The 24,914-nt window shown below is 32.6% G+C and overlaps 2 protein-coding genes across 2 annotated transcripts; both read left to right on the top strand.

Moving 5' to 3' along the window:
* The first annotated feature begins 299 nt into the window (after window positions 1–299).
* Window positions 300–2,248, top strand: LOC128169089 (C-type lectin domain family 4 member K-like). The gene is made up of 6 exons (XM_052835267.1): window positions 300–467; window positions 564–720; window positions 863–942; window positions 1,192–1,276; window positions 1,881–2,087; window positions 2,199–2,248. Exons 1-6 carry the CDS (start codon window positions 300–302, stop codon window positions 2,210–2,212), a joined length of 711 nt encoding a protein of 236 aa, XP_052691227.1. The 3' UTR covers window positions 2,213–2,248.
* Window positions 2,249–14,759: 12,511 nt separating this feature from the next.
* LOC128169099 (galactose-specific lectin nattectin-like) lies at window positions 14,760–22,437 on the top strand. The gene is made up of 6 exons (XM_052835274.1): window positions 14,760–14,946; window positions 15,033–15,183; window positions 15,321–15,400; window positions 15,930–16,014; window positions 21,751–21,963; window positions 22,318–22,437. Exons 1-6 carry the CDS (start codon window positions 14,782–14,784, stop codon window positions 22,329–22,331), a joined length of 708 nt encoding a protein of 235 aa, XP_052691234.1. The 5' UTR covers window positions 14,760–14,781; the 3' UTR covers window positions 22,332–22,437.
* The last annotated feature ends 2,477 nt before the right edge of the window (window positions 22,438–24,914 follow it).

Below are 24,914 nucleotides of genomic sequence, written 5' to 3'. Positions count from 1 at the left end.
AAAGTTTCCCATTTCAAAGGGTTTTTTTTTTTCCAAAAAATAAAAGAAAAAAAATTATTTCCTAATAAGCCGTAGAACTGCATATCATAACGACAACCCTTTTATAAACTTCGGCTATTCCAGAATACACAATATACTATCGAAATGCTATTATAATGCAACTCTATCTCTTAATACGTATAAATGAGTTTTAAATTCGTTACCCACAAACAATCTGTTACTACTTTCATGCGTTAGGTAATTTATAAATACAAACTCATCTTTACATATAGACATATTCTACCCGATAGCATCTAACCATGCGTATTTTGGAGTTTTGTAATTTTTGTGCAATATTTGCGCTGGTCTTCTATTCAATGGAATCTGAGGCAGCACAACCCAACGTAGACGATATTCTGATGAAAAATATAACGAACCTACATTTCCAACTGTTTTCTTCCATTCAAAGGAAAACGAAAATGATAAAGGTTAACATATTGTGACAGAATTCTACTTAGTGTCTTTTAATTAGTGAATACATGAAATTATTTATTTTCATGACATTTTACCCCTTGTTTCGACAGACAGCTGTCTTTGAGACTCAGTGCAGTGGATCAGGCTGTACGTTCAATGGTTGCGAGTCTAGTGGATCCGAAACCTGTGATGGACAGATGTTCACAAAGTTGAACACGATCCAATCAAGTATCAACAACTTTTGGAAAAGGAAGCCAAAAGCGATTAGTAAATGTTGTTTCTGTGTATTGTACCGCTGTAATACATTGTCACTGTGTTGCCTGTTAAACCAATCTAATTTTATTTGATGACAATAATTCATAAAATTATTAAGATATAATAATAATATATTCATTTTATAATCAAACAGCTTGTAAAGAAGGATGGAAACGTTACAATGGACACTGTTACCATTTATTCAGTGCAAAAATGAGCTGGTTTCAAGCACAGGTAAGCTTTCCATTGCTGTGTCATCTTTCAGTTTTCATTTGTGGCATAGTTTTATTGCATGTTTAATGTTTTACAAGTGCACTTAAAAATAAAAATGTAAACTTCGAAGTTTTTAAATTACTGTAAATTTAAATAAAAGAGAGGTTTGTTATTGAATTTGAAGAGATGTATGAAATACAATATTGTGTACTCGCATCCGTAATCGAAGTTTTAACATAGATTGAACTATAAATACGCATTTCTTACTAGATATTCTGCAGAAACCAAGGGACAACTTTGCTTCAAATTAATAATGCAAACGAAAATAAATGGCTTTCGAAGACCTTTCCAAACGGTAAATATATTTTTCTCAAACAAGTTCGAAGGTTTCGCCTTTTAAAATTAATAATACTGTGTATCCATAATTGATAATGCTCAAAATAGACGATTCCTGCATATAGCATCATTCCACGCATATTCCTATGAAATAATATCCTCCACCTGCTCGAAATTGAACCACATGAGCCCTTTTTTATTATTAAGTAAAACATCACAAAACAAATAGATATGTTGCACTCTGCCACTTTATTGTTTTGAAATAATCATGAAAATGACAATAGATGATTATGTAACAATAAGTTAATTAAATTAATCATTTAAACAATAAAATGCTTTCTTTGGTGATTCATGCGGGATACAGTATGAAGGGATCAATATTGCAGAAAAAATACATAACCCGCATTAGCGGGTTATGTAATTTTTTCCTGCAATAATCGCTCAGTGTTTATTCACTTCCCTACGAAATATTCAAAACATTTTTACTATTAAATAGACATGCGTAAGCATATCGTTATATTTGAATAAAACAGAAATATTATTTCATTAATTAAAGGACACAATACAATATTTTGCAGATTCAAGTTTTAAAATTATTCATATAAATGCATATTATCAAACAGTGTATTACTGGATTGATTTTACTGACATTGGCACGGAGGGGAAATGGGTAACATTGTCTACCGGAAAAAGTGAGTACACGAGTTGGATCAGTGGACAGCCGGATAACTACAAAGGAAAAGAGAACTGTGCAGTCGGCATGTACCAAAAAAAACTTTGGAACGATGAAAAATGTGACTTGAAATATCAAGTCATGTGTGAGGCATCAGGTAATTTTAAAGTTTCGTTTCTCTTTCTCAAATTTATTAGAATATTTACTTATGTTAATTTAAATTATCTGTTTTGATAATCATATTAAATTGTAATTTCTATACTTTTAGGTTCAGGATTTTGACCATAGAAAGATTCAAGATGGAAATTGAGTTGAAATAAAATGTTAAAAATCAAAATATTTTTTGATTTTCTTCTTCATGTTTTTGTTTAATTGTGTACAAATGTAAATGATTCAACATTTTCTATAGTCAGTCCCAGGTTATTGTTTTAGTCACATTAAGGCAATTTTTATTTTTAAAAAATACACATACTGTACATGTGAACAAGAAATAAAATTGATGTCGATGAAAGGGGGGAAAAATTCAAGATTTCCTTATTGATACATTATAAATTTTTACTCAGAAATTTTTTTAGGAACGAAACGGGTTTCTTACGGAGCTTTATAATCGGAAAATCAGACTTCTTTGACCATATTCATTAAAATATCAATGAATAATCATGTCAACATTTTAAAAAGTGTTGTCATATATTAGATGTTTACTACGGTATGGATAGACATTTCAGCTACATATAGAGCGTGGACTGCACAAATTACAAGGAATACCAAATAGTAAACTCAAATTTGATTCCGTCGCTTGCATGGTTAGATGAAATATGAATCGGCCGAGTTGTGTTGTGAAAAAACCACCTAAAAATGCAGAGTAAGCTGTTCTTTCTATGCTAAAGATCTCTATTGCGAATAACAATTGAATTGACCTATAGGGGAGATGGATTTCCCCTAAAAAATCACTTTTGAAAATCAAAGTTTTATTGCTATTTTCTTTCCAACATATTTCTAAATTTTTCGAATTTGCATTTTGAACCTATTATATTGCTCTTGCAATTTTATAATTAATCTTCAAAGTTGGTGAAAACAGCATTTTCTCAATAATATGGTATATTTTTGCATGGTTTATGACCAAGATATCACTCAGGACCGGCCTGCCCTTATAATTTCTATCATTTTTCATATTTCACTTCGATCTTCTTCCCTAAGTGTACATTAGCTCTTTGAATTAAAGATATCGATGGTAAAAGTATATTATTTCACTACAAGTAGAAGCAATCAGCCGGAACTATACCTTAACGAGGCCGGGTCTAATTTTTTCTGCCCTAGATTTTTGAATGAAATTTTTTACAAGAATTTCTAGTGATATAATTATTATTTTAAGATTAAAAAATAAGACATTTACCACACCGTTTGTTTAAGGGGTCATCTCAAAGTTTGTTAATTTTAACATAGGTCCCTATGGGATTTTGCTTGAAATGTACCAAAATTGCACATTTTTTAAACTTCTGCCCTAGGGATTTCTTTTTTTGTTCTACATATTAAAGTTATTGCTAAAAGGCATCAATTTGTCAAATAAAAAAACCCTTTTACCTCCTGGTTCGTTCCAGGGGTCTTATCAAAGTTATTTTTTGTACGCCCAATTTTCAAGTTTGTCAGATAATGGCTATTTTTTATTTGACAAAGACGGAAATTGTGATCTTTATTAAAACATTACGACATATTTAAGTAATAAATAAATATATAACATCACATATTAAGGGTAATTAATATAAAATACATTGTTAATGTCTTGAAATAAATGAATTAAGCGATATTTAGGCGGGTTAAGAAAACGTGACAGAGGGTTAGGCTTGCTGAACCCTCTTCACGTTTCGACCCGAGCCCAAATATAGCTAATACTTCGAGACATTTATGTTTATTCCACAATATAATATCAATTTTACACATCAAACGAGCTATTTTCAACAAATTTCGCTGAATATCTGCAGTTGAAACTATCACGCCATGGCGTCAACAAAGCAAAAAGATGACGTCACAATACAAATGAAACGCTGCGCGAAAGCGTGCGTACTCGTTCTGTACTCGGCCTCGTTAATGTAGGCATGCTTTGTTCGAGGACAAGAATCATTCACTCTTTGTTACTCAAAACAATAGCTACGTAAAAAAATCATGCCAAGCAAAAACTGTTGCGTTTGCATTTCCAGAACACCTATAGGAAATGTTAGAATTGTAAGAGAAGTACTGCAAAGTAGTTGCAGTTCGTTTTTTGCAAAGAATGTGTGCATTAAAGACATTTATGCCAAAAATGCAGGTTTTTATAGATTAGAAAATTGGGGGTGGGTCAGTTAGAGTTCGAAATCCGTCCCCTCCCTTGTCATCCCGGCAACAGGTAAATCTGCAAAGTATGCAGCTGTTAATACGGAAAAGAGTACAGTTGAATGTACGGTGGACGATGATAGGGTTCGAACGCCTAGTGATAATCCTTCTACATCTACAAACATCACTCTTCCTTTTATTTCTGTTTTAAAAACTAAGGCGACGTGCATTATTTGTCACAAAGAGTTTGCAACCTTTGAAATGGCGTCACGCAAGACTTTCGATAGTTGCTAATATGTCCCTGGTTGTAAATAAACGCATACATGTATAAAGAACATGTTACGTATCATAGAAAGTAAAATCAAAATAGGATTTAAATATAATTAAGTTAGAAATGCGACTATAACTCATACTGCTCGAACAACGACTATGAAACTTTTTCTATTCCAATCATTATACATTGTGAGAACTAGAACCTAAGAATTCACTGTGTGTGGCCTAAAATCAAAAGGTGGAATGGAAATCGATATTCTTTTCGTAAAGGCAGAAACCAGTAACGGTCATATAGGTCAATTCAATTGTTATTTGCAATATATCCTTTCTGATGGACAATTTTTATACAAAATCACAAAAACATTTTCTTAAAGGATCTATAAGGCATTTTTTATAGATACAATTCTTGTTCTATTCATACATTTGACAATATTTAAATCAAATAGAAAAAGGTCTTGTCAAAATTAAACAGAAAACATTCAATATAAACTACAAAGTAGCTTTTCTAGTCCATTAATACTAGTAATTCGAACGACATTAAAACCATGCAAAGGATACATACATGTACAGCGTCGTTGATAGGTAATGTTCACAAAAACAATAATGTGATATAAATACTAGTAAATGCATTTACAAATGTGGTTGTTAAATAACCCCCACAATATGTATGATAGCAGAAGACAGTGACATAAATGCAAGTCTTTCATATCATGATGAAATAGGGTATCAATTTGAATTCTTGATACACTTTTTTAAAAATTTTAATTTCAAATGGAAATTACCATTCATTTACTAAGAAATTGTGTAATCATATTTTCATTTTCTGTAATGATGCTATAACAAATTATCCTTATAATTGTGTTTATAATGTTTAGAATTTAGAGTTGAGATGGTTGAGATGGTTGCGTAACATTGACAACGTTACAAGCAACGTTTTTAATTTTGTATAACTGTCTGAAGAGCCGACCAGGCTGAAAGCGCTAACAGTAAACAATTTATTTAATTTGGACTGTCGCATTCTGTGTTATATATATATATATATATATATATATATATATATATATATATATATATATATATATATATATATATATATATATATATATATATATATATTCGTGAAGAACTAATGAGGCAGGAGGCAGGTAACGTAGGAATATGAATACTTTTTTTAGCTCACCGAGACGAAGTCAAGGAGAGCTTATGCTATACCCTCGGCGTCGGCGTCGGCGTCCGGACCTGGTTAAAGTTTTTGTTGCAGGTCCTGTATCTAAGCTATTATTTGTCCTATCTTCACCAAACTTGCATGGATGATGCATCTGGACCTACTTATGGACTTGAAAGACTTGGATGCTGAATCTGAGTCTTAAATTTCAGATGCTGGAGGAGGTTAAGGTTGTTGGACCAGGTTAAAGTTTTTGTTGCAGGTGCCCTTTGATAGCAATATCTTAGTTACTGCTGGTCCGTACTTCACCAAACTTGCATGGATGGTGTGCCTGATGATACTGATGCACCAGACAGGCTTGAGTGCTGAATCTGAGCTATAGGTTTCGGATGCTGGAGGAGGTTAAGGTTTTTGGAGCAGGTTAAAGTTTTTGTTGCGGGTGCCCATTGATAGCAATATCTAAGTTACTACTGGTCCTAACTTCACCAAACTTGTATGGATGATGCGTCTTATGATACTGATGCACCTGACAAGCTTGAATGCTGAATCTGAGCAATAGGTTTCGGATGCTGGAAGAGGTTAAGGTTTTTAGAGCTGGTTAAAGTTTTTGTTGCAGGTGCCCTCTGATGATTATATCTTAGTTACTACTGGTCCTAACTTCACCAAACTTGTGTGGATGGTGCGTCTTATGATACTGATGCACCTGACAAGCTTGAATGCTGAATCTGAGCAATAGGTTTCGGATGCTGGAGGAGGTTAAGGTTTTAAGAGCTGGTTAAATAAAGTTTTTGAAACAGGTGCCCTCTGATGATGATATCTTAGTTATTACTTTCCTTACTTCACCAGACTTCCATGGATGGTGTGTCTTATGATACTGATGCACCTGACAGGCTTGAATGCTGAGTCTGGTTTCGGATGCTGGATAAAGTTAAGTTTTTAGGAACAGGTCACATGTTTAATAGATGATAGTACTATTCCAAACTTGCATAGTTGATTTAACTGTAATATGAATGAATCTCAGAGGTAGCTTCAGATGCAGAGCTTGATCTCCATTATCAAGGATGCTAAAAAATAAATCTTAGTTATTACAGGTCCTAACTTCACCAAACTTTAATGGATGGTGTGTCTTATGATACAGATGCACCTGACAGGCATGGATGCTGAATCTGAGCCATAGGTTGCGGATGCTGGAGGAAGTTAAGGTTTTAATTGCTAGTGCCCTCTGATGATGATATCTTAGTTATTACTGGTCCAAACTTCACCAAACTTGCATGGATGATGCGTCTTATGATACCAATGCACCTGATGGGCTTGAATGCTGAATCTGAGCCATAGGTTTCGGATGCTGGATGAGGTTTAGTTTTTTGGAACAGGTCACATGTTTTATAGATGATAGCTTGCATAGTTGATTTAAATTTATTATAAATTAAATGCAGAGGTTGCTTCAGATGCAGAGCCTGATCTCCATTATCAAGGATGCTAAAGAAATCTCCTACCTCACTCAAACTAGCTCGATAGATAGATGTGTTTGTTGAAAAATGATATAACATGATTCCTATGATATAGTATTGTATGATATGAAACAATATTGTTTGATATGATACAATATGATATCTTATGTTATATTATAAAAAGTTATACGATAAGATATGATATTGTATCAATTTTTTTGATATTTTATATGATATTGTATCATGATATTGTTATGTATAGTATTGTATATTATAATACAATATTGTATAATATTATATTGTATTTTTAATTTATTATTTTATCACATGATACAATTACATAAGATATTGCAAAATATTATATTGTATCCTATGATACAATATTGTATATTCTATAATATTGTATCATACAATATTGTATAATATGATATTGGTTTCAGTAATATAGAATTATATCACATGAAATTGTATAATATGATATTGTAATATTATATTATAATAATATTGTATCATACGATATTGTATGATATGAAATTGGTTTATATGATATATTATCATATCACATGAAATTGTATTATATGGTATTGTAATATATATTATTGTGTCATATGATACAATATGTATAATATAATAATGTATTTTATATTGTTATATTCAGTAGTATATTCTCACTATATAACTCTATATAGACGAATAGTCAATAATTGTAATATTAGCTCGTCTGAAAAATATTGACCGGTCAATATTTTTTTGATATTGACCGGCTAGGAATAATATCTAGAGAATATTCCCTCCATTTCAAATAAACGCCTCTGATTAGTTGATTCGTAAACGATGACGTAAATTACTCTTCGCGACTCCAAAACAAGTTGACATCATAATAGACAGTCGGTCAAGGCAAGTAAACAACGGACGCGCAATGCGACGGTTTGCTATCATAACGGATTAAAGGATTTGCGAATTACTATGAAGTAAAATCAGGTAGAACATCTGTATATTAATTCTTTCGATCGGCGGAATATCACCAGTGACCGTTTGATGCTGAGGATATTTTGGAAATGAACTTTATACAGAATTGAATTCGTGAATTCTTTGTTGAGCCGGGAAATTACGGCGATCTGTTTTCAATTACTTTCTTAATTTTGGTTTGTTTCTTCATATAACAAAACAAATGTTGACTGTGTTTTCGGGCAACATTGATTATATTAGCCCCCTTGGGACGAAAATATTGCCCTCCGCTTCGCGTCGGGCAATATTTCGTCCCTCGGGGGCTAATATAACCAATGTTGCCCTCAACCCCAGTCAATATTTGTATAATATTTTACTTTATCACATAATATTGTATCATTTGATAAGATACAATGTTGGAATCAAATTATATTGTATTATATGATATAATATCATATAATGTATCAAATATGTTTCAGTGTCATTCAATACAATATCATACTATATTATACAATATAATATCATGTTTCAATGTTATGTTGTATTATGTAAATATGATATTGTAATATAATACTATATTGTATTATATTTCATGATATTGTATTATGTGATCAAATACAATAAGGTATAACACAATACAATGTCATATCATACGTTACAATATCATATCTCATTATTTTTTATTACGGTATTTTATTGTATTATATGATATATATTATAAATATGACATGATGCAATATTTCATTTTATATCATTGTATTGATTAACATATGATTATCATAAAAAAATTTATCCGATGATATACGATATTTTGTCAAAACAGAATCCATGAATATCCAAGATCATAAAGTATGATTTTCGTATAAAATGATAAAGGTGGTCTTATGAAGGTGATGTCTCATAAGGGTGATGCTCCGTCTCGGTGAGCTTAGTAATCTATGATTACCTATGTTTACATTTCTAGGGGAAAGTGATTTTTTCAAATATCATTTTACGTTAGTTTTGTTTTCTTCTACGCAATAAATATATCACAACCTGACTTTAGCGTAATATTAAAACGAACACAAAAATAAAGTTAAAGTGTTGTATTTCGATGAATCGCCTAATCAAATACAGAAGTAGTGAATATTTCCTCTCTTTCTTACAATAAGCACTCGTACTGTTCATACTAGTTTTGTAACTCAGAACTCTCCTGAGTTAAAAGACTGCATTGTTTTTTTGATGACGGAAAGTCCAGTACATCTAAATCACGCCCGATAATCTCCACGGCGGAACTCAAACTGACTCTTTAACTTCAAGTGGAAAAACACATCACAAAATGGCTGACCGCTAATGGAAACGAAATTTCGTTTTATCGACTGCAACATGTATCTTACTCCATAGACGAGTGGATAAAGTGTCTGTCTTGTGATCCGTAAATCATTATTTTAGATGTTCATTTTTTATCCCCAAGCTGCAAATTTTTCGCTTATTTGACATAATTATGTACAGTTTATTTATCATTATATCTTTCATTATCAAATAATGTACTGTTAATTTTAGTGACCTTTACCAGGTGTGTTATTCCACCTTTTATATTCAATTCAGACAATTAAGGAATTATAACACCCTCACACTCTTTGATGGAGGAATGACACTAATCTTAAGCGAAACAAACAACACTTATACTCTTTAGCTCTGTCCCTGGCCCTTGAGGAATTTGAAGTAAATGTTTTCAATTAACAAAGAATTAAAAATTAGAAAAAGAAAATGTCATGCTGGAAATTTTCTACGTCGAAAAATGACCCCGGTCATTATTCTACGGGGGTCATTATTCTACTGTACACCGGACGTCAGACACAAAATGGTAAACCCAACCTAAGCTGATTCCTTCGCTTACATAGTTAGATGAGGCACCAGTTGGTCGAACGTTGTCGTGAAAAAACCTTCCATATCTGAGAAATAACTGTGTTTTCCTGCAAATCAAACTGGTTCAAAATCAAAGTTTTGATCTACAAAACTATTTTTTTATAAACCTTCAAGAGGCATTGTTTAATTATTATTTAAAAAGATAAAGGGGGTCGATAAGATATATGTTTAATTTATACTTTTAACAATATTGAAATGCAATAGAAAAAGGTGTTCCCAAAATTAAAAACAAAGCATTTGATATTAGCCAAATTCAATGTAAGATTATCCTGACAGTTAAGGCAATTTCCCAAATTGTTAAGTTCCTAATATATTTTAGCTTGAGATTGATTTTTCAGTCCCATCCACACTTTGCAAAAGTTGTTTCCTTTGAGGGGTCAACCAATAAGTCACCAAGGGAACATTCAATTTTCCCCTTCTCTAAGCTACTGAACATTTGGGCGTCCTGTGATGAAATCACTTTTATTTTGTTTTTTTCCTTCAATGTGTGGATTGTCCCAACCTGTGGCTTTCAAAATACACAAAGAAATTGAATTTTTAATCAAATGACAAAGTTACAAACCTCTTAACTACACTACAAAGGCCACTTTGAGAAATCTAATTGTTTTTTCCCCAAAGATGGCGATCGGGAGACATAACTTTTGTAAAGTGTGAATTGGTCTTATAGATCGGTCTGATGGATTACATCATTTCGGACAACCTGAAATCGACTAAAACTTCGTAGATATTTAATTTAAAATTTAAAAAAGCACTGATGAAACATAATTACAATGCAATTCTACCTCAAAATTGTATCTACAAACACCTGTTACGTTTAACGTGATCCATATTTAGTTGAAAAGACTTTTGTTCAGGGTATAAAGAGGTAAAATATGATTCTCAAGTTTTTTTATTTGACATGTGTTACACATGTATTAAATAACAAAGTGGTAGCTCTGCGTCAGTATATACCCGTTAGTCAATATTTAAAATGATCATATTTTAGGAAAAGGTAGCTGTATGGTTTCACAAAGTCACTTTATACATCCTGTCAGCTGAGTTTTTTTTTTGGAAGAAATTAAGTATTATAACGAGAGTAAAATATGTAATTCAATTTCATTCATTTATTTGTGCAGGCCTTGAATCAATTTGGTTATATTTTGATTATTTGTAAAGCACATTCTATACACGTTTTGTTTTCAATGTTTTTTCATAAACACACACACCCTCTGTCAATTCTATATATACACATACATGTACATGTTTGTGTGGCTTTTCTATTGACCAGCAAGCATACTTTTTTATTTTTATGTTTCAATGTATTACATATAATTGTGACATTTTTGTATGATATATGGTCTATTCAAACAATAAAATATTTTCTTAGGTAATTCATGTCAAATGCGGGATTTGATCAGATGAATGTAGCGATATTGCCGAAAAAATACACGCGTTAGCTGGTTTTGTAAATTTTCTCTGTAGTGATAGCTACCTTCATAACTATGTAAAATTAACAAAATTAGTGTTAATATAAATCAGTATATTAGTTAAAAGAAACAGCCAAATCATCTTCAATGGAAACTTGAAACTGACTTTATAATGATTATTTCTTGGGCCCCAGTATTAGTCCAGGGGTCACGATCTTAACAATGTAGAATCTACACTATCTAAGTATGCTTGCATAGTGATCTCACCAATTACAGCATACTAATTTTTGAAAAGGTTTTAAAATTTTTTACATACATTTGTATTAGGATAAGATCGAATTTTTACTTTGCAGATCAATTGTATACATATTAGAGGTATGCATAGTTATAACGTGGATTTCGACTTTTAGCTTAAATAAGCTTTTCTGATCTTTTTTTATCCGGCGTCCGTCTGTTTGTTCGTCTGTCTGTAATCTTTTTCCATTTTTTACCTCACGAGATGAAAACTCGTGACCTTTTTTATCACTCTTTGTTCGGCGTCCGTCTGTCTGTAAACATTTTACGTTTTGGACTTCTTCTCCATAACTACAAATTTTAAACTTGGCACAACGCAACATTTTTTGAAGGGATTGTTTGTTTTATTAACATAGAAAGGACCACGCCCACATGTAAGTGAAGATATTTAAGAATTACTAAAAATTCACAATATATCTCTCAAAATCCGATCATCCGAAAAGCGGAAACTTGGTAGTAAGCAACTCCAATTGGGGTAGATTCAAGTTTGTACAAATCATGATCCCTGGGGATAGGTTGGGGCTACATTGGGGGATCCTATATTTACTTAGGAATATAAATTGGAGAGAAATCTTTAAAAAATCTTCTCGGAAACAAATTGACCGGAAAAGCTGTAACTGGTGTAGAGGCATACTAGCTCGGACAGTGTAAAAATCATGATCTCCGAAGGCATGCTGGGGCCACAATGAGAGGGGGGGGTCGAATTGTTACATTGAAATATATAAATATCTTTTAAAAATCTTCTCAGAATATGTTTGACCAGAAAGGCTGAAACATGTGGTGTGGAAGAATCCCCGGGAAAGGAAAATTTAAGTTTGCTAAATTATAACCTTGAGGGGTAGGGTTGGGCCATGTTGGCTTTAGTTTAGCGATAGTCGAGTACTCATTTATTCTTTAAAAACAATATGTGTCCTTTAAAAAGTTATACCCCTATCACAAACACAGTATTTAAACATTAACGTACCTTATGTACATCAAAATCGAAAAAGATTTTATTTTAATCTCCTGTAGAAAATGTCTGATTTTCCTTTTTTTTTTTTTTACTAACACATAATTGTGCATAAATAGTTAATAATTATAAAGCCAAACGTTTTAGGATGATTATTAATATAATCATTTTTTTATTTAAACAAATCTCCAATCTAACATTAAAATAACATAAATTTGGTCTTCTCATTTACACGTATTACCTAAATACTTTTATTTAAAACAATTGATTGATCAGACCAATATACAAGGCGATATAAGACACAACAAGAATCATGACACGGGCTATAACATATTGATAAAAATGCAAAGAAAAGAAAGCTGTTGATTTTATTTGTAGCCCATACACTGATACATAAAGAAAAATAAAAAGCTTATTTTTTTTAAATTTATAAAGAATAATCGACTAATTAAGTTTAAGTCAACGATCGTTTTGACCTGGCAATAATCGAGTACTCAAATACTCGTTGTAGGGTTGTCACGGTTGTAAAATATCGGGTCGATAATTATTTTGGTACGATTTTGGGTTGATCGCTTCGGGTCTACTTTAAGATAAGAAATAATTATCTAAACTTCATACGTTTTCCCCTCTATTTCTTAATTTTTTAAAATCAAACATTAACATAATGACGATTTTCTTTACCAGATATACAAATTACATTTAATAATTCTTAAACATTAAAAATATATGACATATAAAATAATTTAAACAAAAATAATTTATTAAACATATTAAAAGTCATATTTACTACAAAGGGTTATTGAATAATATTGTAAAAATTTTGATTATGAAGTTCGTTTTTGATAGTTTATAAAGTGTATCTGCGGCCAATTTTTCAGTTGATGCATGTATTTCGATTTTAGATTTATTTTAATGCTTCTTTCAATAAATAATTTTCATAAATAGTTACAGGATATTTGATAATTTATATAATTAATTATCAAAATAAGTATGGTTTAAAACAAGTTAAATTTTATGGCATGTTCGTGTATTTTTGAGTTGCAGGAAATGCATACCGTGTGTTCTTTTTTCTGTAACCACGCAAATCTTCCCCATATTTTTCTGCATGGATTTGACGTCTGGCTTTCCGCATTAATCTCACTACTAATAAATCCAGAAAATTTTGACCCTAAACTTTTCTATTAACAAATATTAAGAACATGTTCGATGTCCGCATCGTGAGCCACCATTTTGTTTAGTAAAATGGTGCTTCTCCTTCATACACAAGTAAGTTAAATGATACTTTTATTTAGAATGTGGGATCAATCATCGCTTTACATATGACCGGGTTTATACAACTCAATGTTTACTACATACAAGAGGTGTTTTAGTATTTCCACAATAATTAACCTTTCAGTTTCGACGCCATTTTTCATAGTATAAGAATTCTATCTCACAAATGGTAACCGAACCGAACAAATTGTTCCGCGGTTTTCGGTTATTTTTGTGACCCGTGACACCCATAAGTCTCGTTGACATCCCTAGTTTACTTATATGCATGCATCTTTTCATATTGCTGATTCTCAATAACTGTTGTATAGACTGTGGCCCCTTGAAAATTCTTGCGCCCCACAAGATTTTAAAGTTTGATACAGATTTTTATATATCAGCAATTGTTTAAGATCTCGAGAACTGCAATGCTTAATATATGACATGGCTATAAAATCATTATGGTCAATGTTTAATATGAGAATATCTGGAGACAAAAAATCTCTTTATACAGAATCTACTCTACTACATTGTCCTGATATTCTGTATCATATGACTCATTAAAGCTAATGGTCTTTTTTAAATAAATGTTGCTGCTCAGATGAGCAATGTTGCTTATGGGCCTCTTGTTCATTATAATGCAAATTATTAAGTTTTGTTTGCAAAAGATTGTATATAGGATACCCGTTTTGTAGCGGATAGGTAGTGTTAATGAATTAAGGGTCGACAAATGGATTATGGATACTGTTTACACAAAGAAAACCTGGTTTGTTGTCACATTGACATTTTTTCTCTTGTTAATTCTTCACCCACAAACAACCTGTTACTACTTACATGATCTACACAATGTATAAATACATACCCCCTTTATCTGTTGACATTCTACCCGATAGCATCTAACCATGCGTTTTTTGGAGTTCTGTATTTTTAGTGCATTACTTGCACTGGTCTTGCATTCAATGGCATCTGATGCAGCACACAGTGAAGACGATGTTTTGATGAAACGTATCTCGGATCTCCATTTTAAACTGTTTTCTTCCATGAAAAAGAAAACAAAAACGATGAAGGTTTGAAAATGTGATAAAATTTTACTGTCATTTTGTTAAACTTGAAACGTTATTTATTTCATACCATGTTATCCCTATTTCGACAGGCTGCTGTCTTCGAGACCCAGTGCTGTGCATCAGGTTGTACGTTTAATAGTTACAAAGCTGGTGTACCCAGAGTCTGCAATGGACAACTGTTAACACAACTGAATGAGATCCAATCAAGTATTAACAACATTTGGAAAAAGAAACCTATTGGTTGGTGCATGAACATCTGTTTTTTTTTTTACTTTTTTGATATCCGTTGTGTACATTGCATCTTATATTTCATTTCTATAATGTGAAAAATTATGTTACAAATTCATTTTTAAATGCATTTGTTTGAATTCAAACAGCTTGTAAACACGGTTGGAAACGGTATGGCGACCACTGCTACCATTTATTCAGGGCAAAAATGAATTGGTTTGAAGCACAGGTAAACACTTAGCTTAGAATGTATTAAAAATATTTTCCCGAAAAATGTTTTCATAAGCGCACGACGGGCTCCAAGGGACACGTGCATTTGAATATGTTAGAAAGGTAATGTATTTTCTAAAATACATATAATCTGGAAGATGTAAATCCTACAACTTTACCATATAAGAAAATATATAAGTCGTATCATATTATTTTGAATCGATGAGAGTAAAAATAAGATTTAAGCATCCCAACTTACTGGAACAATATAAATCATATCCATGAAGAAAATATTGATATTGATATATAATATTTAAGATATATTAGTTAATATGTAATTAAACTATAACACAAAAAGTAGTGGAAAGCAGTCTACAAAAATGTTTAACTGATAAAAGTTGTGTCAAAAGTTTTGTAAACATTGCAATATCGTTTTGTGAAGCCCAGTTAAAGATTTTTTTTGTCAGCAGCCTCCTTTATTAGAATAACATGTTTTTTGCTTCAAACTTTTTATCTTTATATTGAGATATGATCCATTTTGTTGAAAGATTTTCTGCAGAAAACAAGGAGCATCATTGATACAAATAAATAATGCAGGTGAAAATAGATGGCTAACTAAGAATTTTCCAAATGGTAAGTGAAATCCGTAAGCAAATCTAATTTTCTCCAAACGTATGGATATGGATGGATGGTGAACAATATTTTTAATAAAGTAACGATAAATCAATTTTAAGATTGATATACATCTGTAGTATAATATTTTATTATATGTTAAGCTTTGCCCCCTTTCTAAAGTGTTTTTCGGGGAGATCACATCAGTGAGATCGGGATTTTTATGGCTTAGTTAAAAGTTTAAAACTTTTGAAGCAAACAAACGTATAGAAACCATAAGAGATGTACTTAAACTTAACTTGCAGTGATAATTCCGCCATTCCTTTATATATACCGTTTCTTCTCTCTCTCTCTCATTATATATATATACATATACATATATATATATATATATATATATATATATATATATATATATATATATATATATATATATATAAAGCACTAAAAATAACCAACGACAGGAACAATAAAGTAAAATATTGTCAAATTTTCGGGACAACCCGTCCCTTCTTCAGGACAACAGAATAAAAACTACATAAGAAAGAAGAAAAACATCTACAAAACTAGCACTTATCTAAACTAAATAATATATAAAAACTAGATAATGTTTAAACACCGAATCAAAACGTGGCAGCTACATCTTTATATTTAAGAATTCGAGCCCGAGAAAGAAAATACCGTCCGACGCAGCGAACGGTCTGTGAAGAAGTGCTTTAAGATAACGCAAACGAATTAACTTGCTAATTGGGGGTTGCTGTTAATTAAGTTGTACTAGTAAGATAATTCGTAGTGAAAGTTTGTAGAGAAGATTGGCCCTGTAAAAGACCACATAAATAATCATGAATGTAAAAACTAATGGAAGTAAAATAAAGAAAAAGAACAAAACCGATTAAGGAAATAGCTAATAATTTGAATAAATAACATGATTAATAGTTTGTACATGGACCGAAAAAGATGAAGATGGTGATATTGCTACGAAAACAAATCAGTACTTAGTTGATGTTCATTTTGGTGAAGTCACTTAATTTTTGAATGCCGTCAGGGCGGAATGACTTCAGTCTATGCATCCAAAATTTTTCTTTATTTTTTCTCTCCGCATCTGTCCAGTTAGGGTTGTGATCAGTGACCAAAACCATCATGTCCTCCCATTTGTGACCATCTAAATTAAAATGTTCCCCGACGGGTTCTTTAATTTTCTTAGTTTTGATGGTGGAACGATGATTATTGATGCGCCTGCGGAGGTCTCCTGTTTCCCCTACGTATTGTTTCTGACAAAATTTACAATTGATGAGATATACACAATTGTCCGTACGACAAGAAGTATTTGCGAAAATTTTGTAAGTACGGCCAGTAATGGGGCTAGAGAAGTCGTCTGCATCAGAGCTTTGTTTGCACAACAGACATCTGGTGTCAGAACAAGTTCTAAAGCCACCATTACGCAGAGGGTTCTTTAGTTTGGTTCTTACCACCATGTCCTTAAGGTTTCTAGGGCGCTTCAAAGCCGAAAAGCCGGAATGAAAAGATGGGGTCACGATCAAATTGAATAAAAGTTACGAAATTGAAGTAGTGTCAAGAAACGTGTTGTTGAATGAGGAAATTTCAGTCGTAAATTTGATAGAATGATGGAAAGAATTGACAAAGGTAATAAAATCATCGAGGTTGTTTCTGTTGTCAACCCACTTCATTTCGATGTCGTCTATGAAGCGCAACCAACTAAGAGGTTTGAAGGGTGACTGTGTTAGTAGGTTGCGCTCTAGATTACCCATGAATATATTGGCATAAGATGGTGCCATTTTGGTGCCCATAGCAGTGCCACTGACTTGAAGGTAGTGTTATTTATGTGTATTTTAGTGTTTATTTATTTATTATTGTTTCATTTGTTTCATTTGTACCCTGCCATGTTTCTTTACTACAAACGTACTTGAATCCTTCGTGTTCATTCAAATTTCGTTATTCTTCCATACATTTCATAATGTTCCTACAACAATTCGGCCTGACGTTATTTTCGTAACTTTTATTCAATTTGATCGTGACCCCATCTTTTCATTCCGGCTTTTCGTTTCTCTTTATTACGCTTTAATAATGTCAATTCAAAGTAGCCAAACATTTAAACTCCTTAACAATCAGCATAAAAAATCTATAAAATCTCAACACAGGATCTCCAATATTCAAGCATATTTACAATGTGACATGATACCAAAAGGTTTCAAAATCAATTCTGAACCAAATGTTGGACCGGTTTCCAAAAATTTCATGACACGTTGGGAAAGCATTTTCAAGAGATGCTCAAAAGAACTTATGTCACTCTGCCTTTCTTGGGACCATCACAAGTTACAACAATACGAGAACAACATCACAGCTCTGAATTTATCTCGTACCAAAACTAACTCTGACGCGGACTTGAGGGAAGCCAACAATATCATTCGTACTTACAATGAGGCCCTCACCAAAAACTTACTAAAAACACAGGAAAAGAAATTCGTCCGTGATAATATCAGTTTAAAATTTAACAGCAGGACAAACAACATTACTAACGTGTCTCAAAAGAAAACCAAAGCACCCCGTTGTAGACGCTTTGTACGGAAAACAGTTCCAACAACAGACGGGGATAATTCTAACGCTAAGGTTTGTCCTGTACTTAACGTTTCTAGTGTATCTCTTACCGAATCCGAAACATCACTACTTTCCAAAGGCCTCAACTTTTGCCCTGCACCCCGGGAAGTAAACGAAAGAGCTGTAAGAGAGGACACTAGGGCTTTTTTCCGTAGACTTAGACTGAAAGAACATTTCCCTAGAAAAGACTCCAGTTCTGATGTAGGTGACAAGTCCAAAACTTCTTTACAAGACCTTGAAAACCATAAACCATATAGACCTAAGAGCAACTGGGAACCAGCCCCTGGTAAATGCGGAGCCTTAGAATCATATATAGAAGCTGTCGAGTCAGACATCAAGAAACTCCTTTCCAAACAACACAGACACCCGGATAATCTAAATAAAGAAGAAAGATCAGCGTTACAAACCCTAAAGAACCTGGAAGACATCGTCATTAAAAAAGCAGATAAAGGGTCAACAATTGTTGTGATGGACCAAGACAAATATCTTGCAGAAGCATACAGACAATTGTCAGATGAACGTTTTTACCAAAAGCTTGACACTGATCCTACAGATGACTTCTCAAATACTATTACCAAAACATTAGATACTATGTTTGAAAATAATGAAATTGGTTACAATATTTATTCTACCCTTCTTCCTATCAACTGTAAGCCCGGCCAATTTTATGTTCTTCCAAAAATTCACAAACCTGGAATGCCAGGACGTCCCATAGTAAGTGCCATTGGACATCCCACTGAAAAAATTTCAGAATTTATCGACCTTCATCTCCGTCCACATGTTGAAAATTTACCGTCATATCTTAAAGATACAACGGATTATCTTAACAAAACGCCATCTTCAAATCTTCCAGATAATACTATTCTCGTGACGATGGATGTCACATCCCTTTACACAAACATTCCACATGACGAAGGTATTGCAGCCTGTAAAGAGTTATTGGACGCTAGAGAGGTTCAGATCCCTTCAACTGAATCTCTCACGAAGCTCCTAGAGCTTGTTCTAAAATTCAATAATTTTATGTTCAATGGAGAACACTACCTTCAAGTCAGTGGCACTGCTATGGGCACCGAAATGGCACCATCTTATGCCAATATATTCATTGGTAATCTAGAGCGCAACCTACTAACACAGTCACCCTTCAAACCTCTTAGTTGGTTGCGCTTCATAGACGACATCGAAATGAAGTGGGTTGACAACAGAAACAACCTCGATGATTTTATTACCTTTGTCAATTCTTTCCATCATTCTATCAAATTTACGACTGAAATTTCCTCATTCAACAACACGTTTCTTGACACTACTTCAACTTTAGTCGATGGTAAACTCGATTTCAATCTTCATACTAAACCTACAGATTCCCAACTCTATTTAATGACGTCTAGCTGCCACCCACCTCATACGTTTAGAGGCATACCAAAAGGCCTATTCACCAGAGTCAGACGTATTTGTTCGACTCAAGAACTATACTCTGAGCAAAGTCAACTCCTAAAATCCCACTTACGTGCCAGGGGCCACAGCTCGCACTCTGTACAGAATGCAATTGATGATTTAGCTAAAGAAGATCGTTTATCCCTTCTGAAATATAAACCCAAAAACGAAGACAACAAGGTCCCATTTGTCACTACTTACCACCCTGTCCTAAGGGGTCTAAATGCAGTCCTAAAGAAGAACCTGCCAATCCTTTACAGCAATGATAAAATGGTTGAGGTTTTCAAAAATCCCCCGATGGCAGCTTTGAAGCGCCCTAGAAACCTTAAGGACATGGTGGTAAGAACCAAACTAAAGAACCCTCTGCCTAATGGTGGCTTTAGAACTTGTTCTGACACCAGATGTCTGTTGTGCAAACACAGCTCTGATGCAGACGACTTCTCTAGCCCCATTACTGGCCGTACTTACAAAATTTTCGCAAATACTTCTTGTCGTACGGACAATTGTGTATATCTCATCAATTGTAAATTTTGTCAGAAACAATACGTAGGGGAAACAGGAGACCTCCGCAGGCGCATCAATAATCATCGTTCCACCATCAAAACTAAGAAAATTAAAGAACCCGTCGGGGAACATTTTAATTTAGATGGTCACAAATGGGAAGACATGATGGTTTTGGTCATTGATCACAACCCTAACTGGACAGATGCGGAGAGAAAAAATAAAGAAAAATTTTGGATGCATAGACTGAAGTCATTCCGCCCTGACGGCATTCAAAAATTAAGTGACTTCACCAAAATGAACATCAACTAAGTACTGATTTGTTTTCGTAGCAATATCACCATCTTCATCTTTTTCGGTCCATGTACAAACTATTAATCATGTTATTTATTCAAATTATTAGCTATTTCCTTAATCGGTTTTGTTCTTTTTCTTTATTTTACTTCCATTAGTTTTTACATTCATGATTATTTATGTGGTCTTTTACAGGGCCAATCTTCCCTACAAACTTTCACTACGAATTATCTTACTAGTACAACTTAGATTAGTGCTAGTTTTGTAGATGTTTTTCTTCTTTCTTATGTAGTTTTCATTTTGTTGTCCTGAAGAAGGGACGGGTTGTCCCGAAAATTTGACAATATTTTACTTTATTGTTCGTGTCGTTGGTTATTTTTAGTGCTTTTTTATATCTCATCTTATAACCTTGTATCTTTTGATCCGACACTTTAGATAACGAGTGTTGTTGGTTTGCTAGTGCTTCTTATATATATATATATATATATATATATATATATATATATATATATATATATATATATATATATATATATATATGCTGAATATTACTGAGGAAATAACGAATTATAGAAAAGGGTATTTCAGAATACACTTTCTGGACCGGGCAACATTATTCAAATTAATGCTTGTAAACAAATATACTGGTAAATACCTTATATATAATCTTTTAGACTACGTTAAGTACTTTATTAGATATATATATATATAGAGAGAGAGAGAGAGAGAGAGAGAGAGAGAGAGAGCAGTGATAAAGAAAACGAGTAATGCGAGCTCTATACTCTATATTTACTATCGCCTTTTCATTTGTAAATGTTCACGCATTTATTTGTTTATGTAAATTACCTTGGTAAGTTAATTATGTGCAACTTTCAACTTTCAAAACAATTGAAATACACGTATAACTTCAAACAGTTCCATACTGGATTGATTTCACTGACAATGGTACGGAGGGGAAATGGGTGACATTGTCTACCGGAAGAAGTGAGTACACAAGTTGGGATCGTGGACAACCCGATAATTGGCGTGGGAATCAAAACTGTGCATACAACAATTTCAGAAAACGCGCTGGACGTTGGGACGATGGGGGATGTAAAGCTAAATTTCAAGCCATGTGTGAAGCATCAGGTATATTCAATTCTAAATGTTTTTTCAAAACTGTTTTGCTCATAATAAGAAGTCGTTCTTTTAAGGGCTTTAAGATATATATACTCAGTAAGGGAGTTTTCCTTGCCAACATTTGCTTCAGCTTAGAATCTTGGGTTTTATATTTGAAAAAATAATTGTCTACACCAGAAAGTTAACCTATATAAGCAAGTACTTTGCAGCATAATTAGCGTGTTACAGTATTGATTTGTATTCTTGTTTGGAGTATACAAAAGTTAGTTATATGAAATATTTATAAGATTTAGTGAGGAAGAATGCTTATTAGAAAATCTTAACATTAAAAATTACTTTAAGATTACTTTCTTATCTTTTCAGGTTCTGAATTCTGACCATGGAAGATGAAAAATGTGCACGGATTTTAAGTAAATGGAATAAAATTAATTTATTAATTTATTACTATGAAAAACAAAATAAAATGCCGTGTGGAAAAGTCAATATGTTTTTTTTAACTGAATAAATATTTACTTGAGATTTTGATGCTGATCAGCTTAAAAGAACATGAAAGAAAAACTTACCACCATTTATCAAGCCTCGCAACCTATTTTTGATATTAGTTCTGTAAATCTGCATTCCTTGCGTTGAATTAAAATTAAATAATATATTGTGACATATCTATCTGTATTATGTAATTTCTCCCTCATTTCGTAAGACATCGGATTTTATTTTACCTCAGTATGAGTATAATTATTCTATATAACGCGTGGTCTGTTCGAGAAAGTCACCTGACAGGGCGAATCAAGTATTCCTTTTAAAGGAATGATCGGCATGAAATATCATTGGTCAGCTCTGTTTATATAATATACGGAACATGCAGTGAACTATATACAGCACCGTTTTATTGATTTCCGAAATGGCAAGGCATGAATGAGCTTTACTTTTAGTAGGCGAATTATACTTCCGACTAATATTCCTACGCATATGTGAAAAAAAACGTGATTTGAATCATTATGTATGTAACTCTATAAATGTTTTATTTTCAGGGTAAACGGATAGGATTACCGTTTTAGTAATCTACGTCTAATTAAAGAATAGGATTAGAATTAGGATTAGATAGAATAGAAAAGAATTAAATAAGTTTGTCATTGCATAGTAAATAAAATAGTGCAAGGCACAATGCGTGTGCACAAATAGTTAAATTTGCCGGATGCTTCATATGAACACAACTGTGATCGGCCGAAGCCGATCACAAAAACTTTTTGTCTACCGTGGAATAAATATTATATTCCACATCTTCGGAAATCCCAGGATTGTTTATTCCAACGGATAAAAAGGCAGATATGAGCATACGATGTTCACAAATATTACTTAATCTAAAATTTTTAATCCCTTTAAAAAAATCTAACTGTGATTCGAATTTATGAAAGAAAAGAGAGAACACTGAGATAGAAAATCAAACATTCCTCACGTTATTGCTTTTGAAAAATCAAAACATTATTTTATAATAATATGCTGTAGTATAATAGTTTGGAAAACATGTAGATTTATTCCACAGGCAAAATCAAATTTTCCATCAGGCGATGCCCTCGTAAAATATACATTCTCTAGGGGGAATAAATCTTAATTTTTCCATCACCATTATAATGTTTCCATAGCGACTGACAAAGCAGAATCACAGGCAGTTTAATAGGCAGTTTTATTCGTTTGCCTGCTTTACTTTAAATGAATATAGGCTATTGAATATTTTTAACAAGGCTTTAGTTTCACATATCACATTAATAAAATTTATTCTGAAATATTTCCTAAGATTATCTTGATATTTTACCATAATAACAAACATTATATGTATATTTTTGCACTTGCTAATGTTTTCCCTTACATAACACTGTTTGCGCAATCTGCTGTTATTCCTGCATAACACAATCATTGGTCAAGAGGTCAAAGAAGCGCATGAATAATCTAGGTCACTATTTTTTAAGGTGCTCAAAATAACCGACTTTTGCTAAAACATACCTAATATCGTAATGAAAACCCTTCGGGCTTTATGGGATTTGATCACGTGACCATACATGTATATCCACAAATGATACCTTATTTATTATATCCTGGCGTCATGGGTTTCAGATAGTCTAACACTAAAAACTGCCTCTAATGACTGTATTTTTAGTTTAAAATTTTGAAACTATATCAGTTTTAACCTCAGATATAGCATTGAAAATCGCCGATACAAAATCAAAGTTAGTCGTCATTATATGCAATTTCTAGCTTTAAATAAACTGGATGCTGCATTTGACCAATGAAAATGTGCGCCATGTGTTTCCGATAGAATAATTCATCAACTTTTTTTTTTCAATAATACTACACATAATGTAATATAACATTTTGAATATATTCAATATTATATTAAATTGTTTTCTAAGCCTTTTATTTCAACGTTAATTGTCCAAATATTTAATTTTCCCTAATATTTCATTTGATCACTTAAGATTATTACAATCCTGTCATATGTGTGATGAAGGGCTTTGTTGCTTACTTTTAATGATCAGAGAAGTATCAAATTTTTTTATGTTTGGATCTTCCTATAGGACAGGTAGGTTATTGCTAGCGCTCTTGAGCGCTAGCGACTACGTTAGTCTTTTTCACTGGAATACGCATGCTCGACTCCATAGTAGGGGGTTCTGGGAATACTGTACTACTGCAGATAAACTGTACCATTTGAATTTCGTTTTATCATTTTCATATGAAGTTTTGAAATGAAATGTCAAAAAGTAACGGAAGGTCTTATAATGCAAAGTTATTTTCAATAAAATGATAAATAGCTAGCTTTATCTTAAATTTCTTTAAGCTCGGAAAACAACTTCGGATATGTTTTCTGAGCTTGTCGGAAAGGCCCGAGAAGATACGATTGCTACAAAACAGTACCAATGTTTCTTGAAAATTTTCACCTCGAAATTGAAATTACAGTCGTTAAGGCA

This window comes from Crassostrea angulata, chromosome 1 (genome assembly GCF_025612915.1).
Source record: "Crassostrea angulata isolate pt1a10 chromosome 1, ASM2561291v2, whole genome shotgun sequence".
Lineage (NCBI taxonomy): Eukaryota > Metazoa > Mollusca > Bivalvia > Ostreida > Ostreidae > Magallana > Magallana angulata.
The sequence above is the reverse complement of the archived record's forward strand: the minus strand, read 5'-3'. Positions and strand labels throughout refer to the sequence as shown.

Bases quoted from the DNA above. Each gene is read 5' to 3' on its own strand.
- LOC128169089 (XM_052835267.1), top strand. From the start codon at position 300: ATGCGTATTTTGGAGTTTTGTAATTTTTGTGCAATATTTGCGCTGGTC. The intron at 468-563 runs GTTAACATATTG...TTGTTTCGACAG, and splicing joins GGAAAACGAAAATGATAAAG to ACAGCTGTCTTTGAGACTCA. The intron at 721-862 runs GTAAATGTTGTT...ATAATCAAACAG, and splicing joins AAGGAAGCCAAAAGCGATTA to CTTGTAAAGAAGGATGGAAA.
- LOC128169099 (XM_052835274.1), top strand. From the start codon at position 14,782: ATGCGTTTTTTGGAGTTCTGTATTTTTAGTGCATTACTTGCACTGGTC. The intron at 14,947-15,032 runs GTTTGAAAATGT...CTATTTCGACAG, and splicing joins AGAAAACAAAAACGATGAAG to GCTGCTGTCTTCGAGACCCA. The intron at 15,401-15,929 runs GTAAACACTTAG...TTTTGTTGAAAG, and splicing joins TGAATTGGTTTGAAGCACAG to ATTTTCTGCAGAAAACAAGG.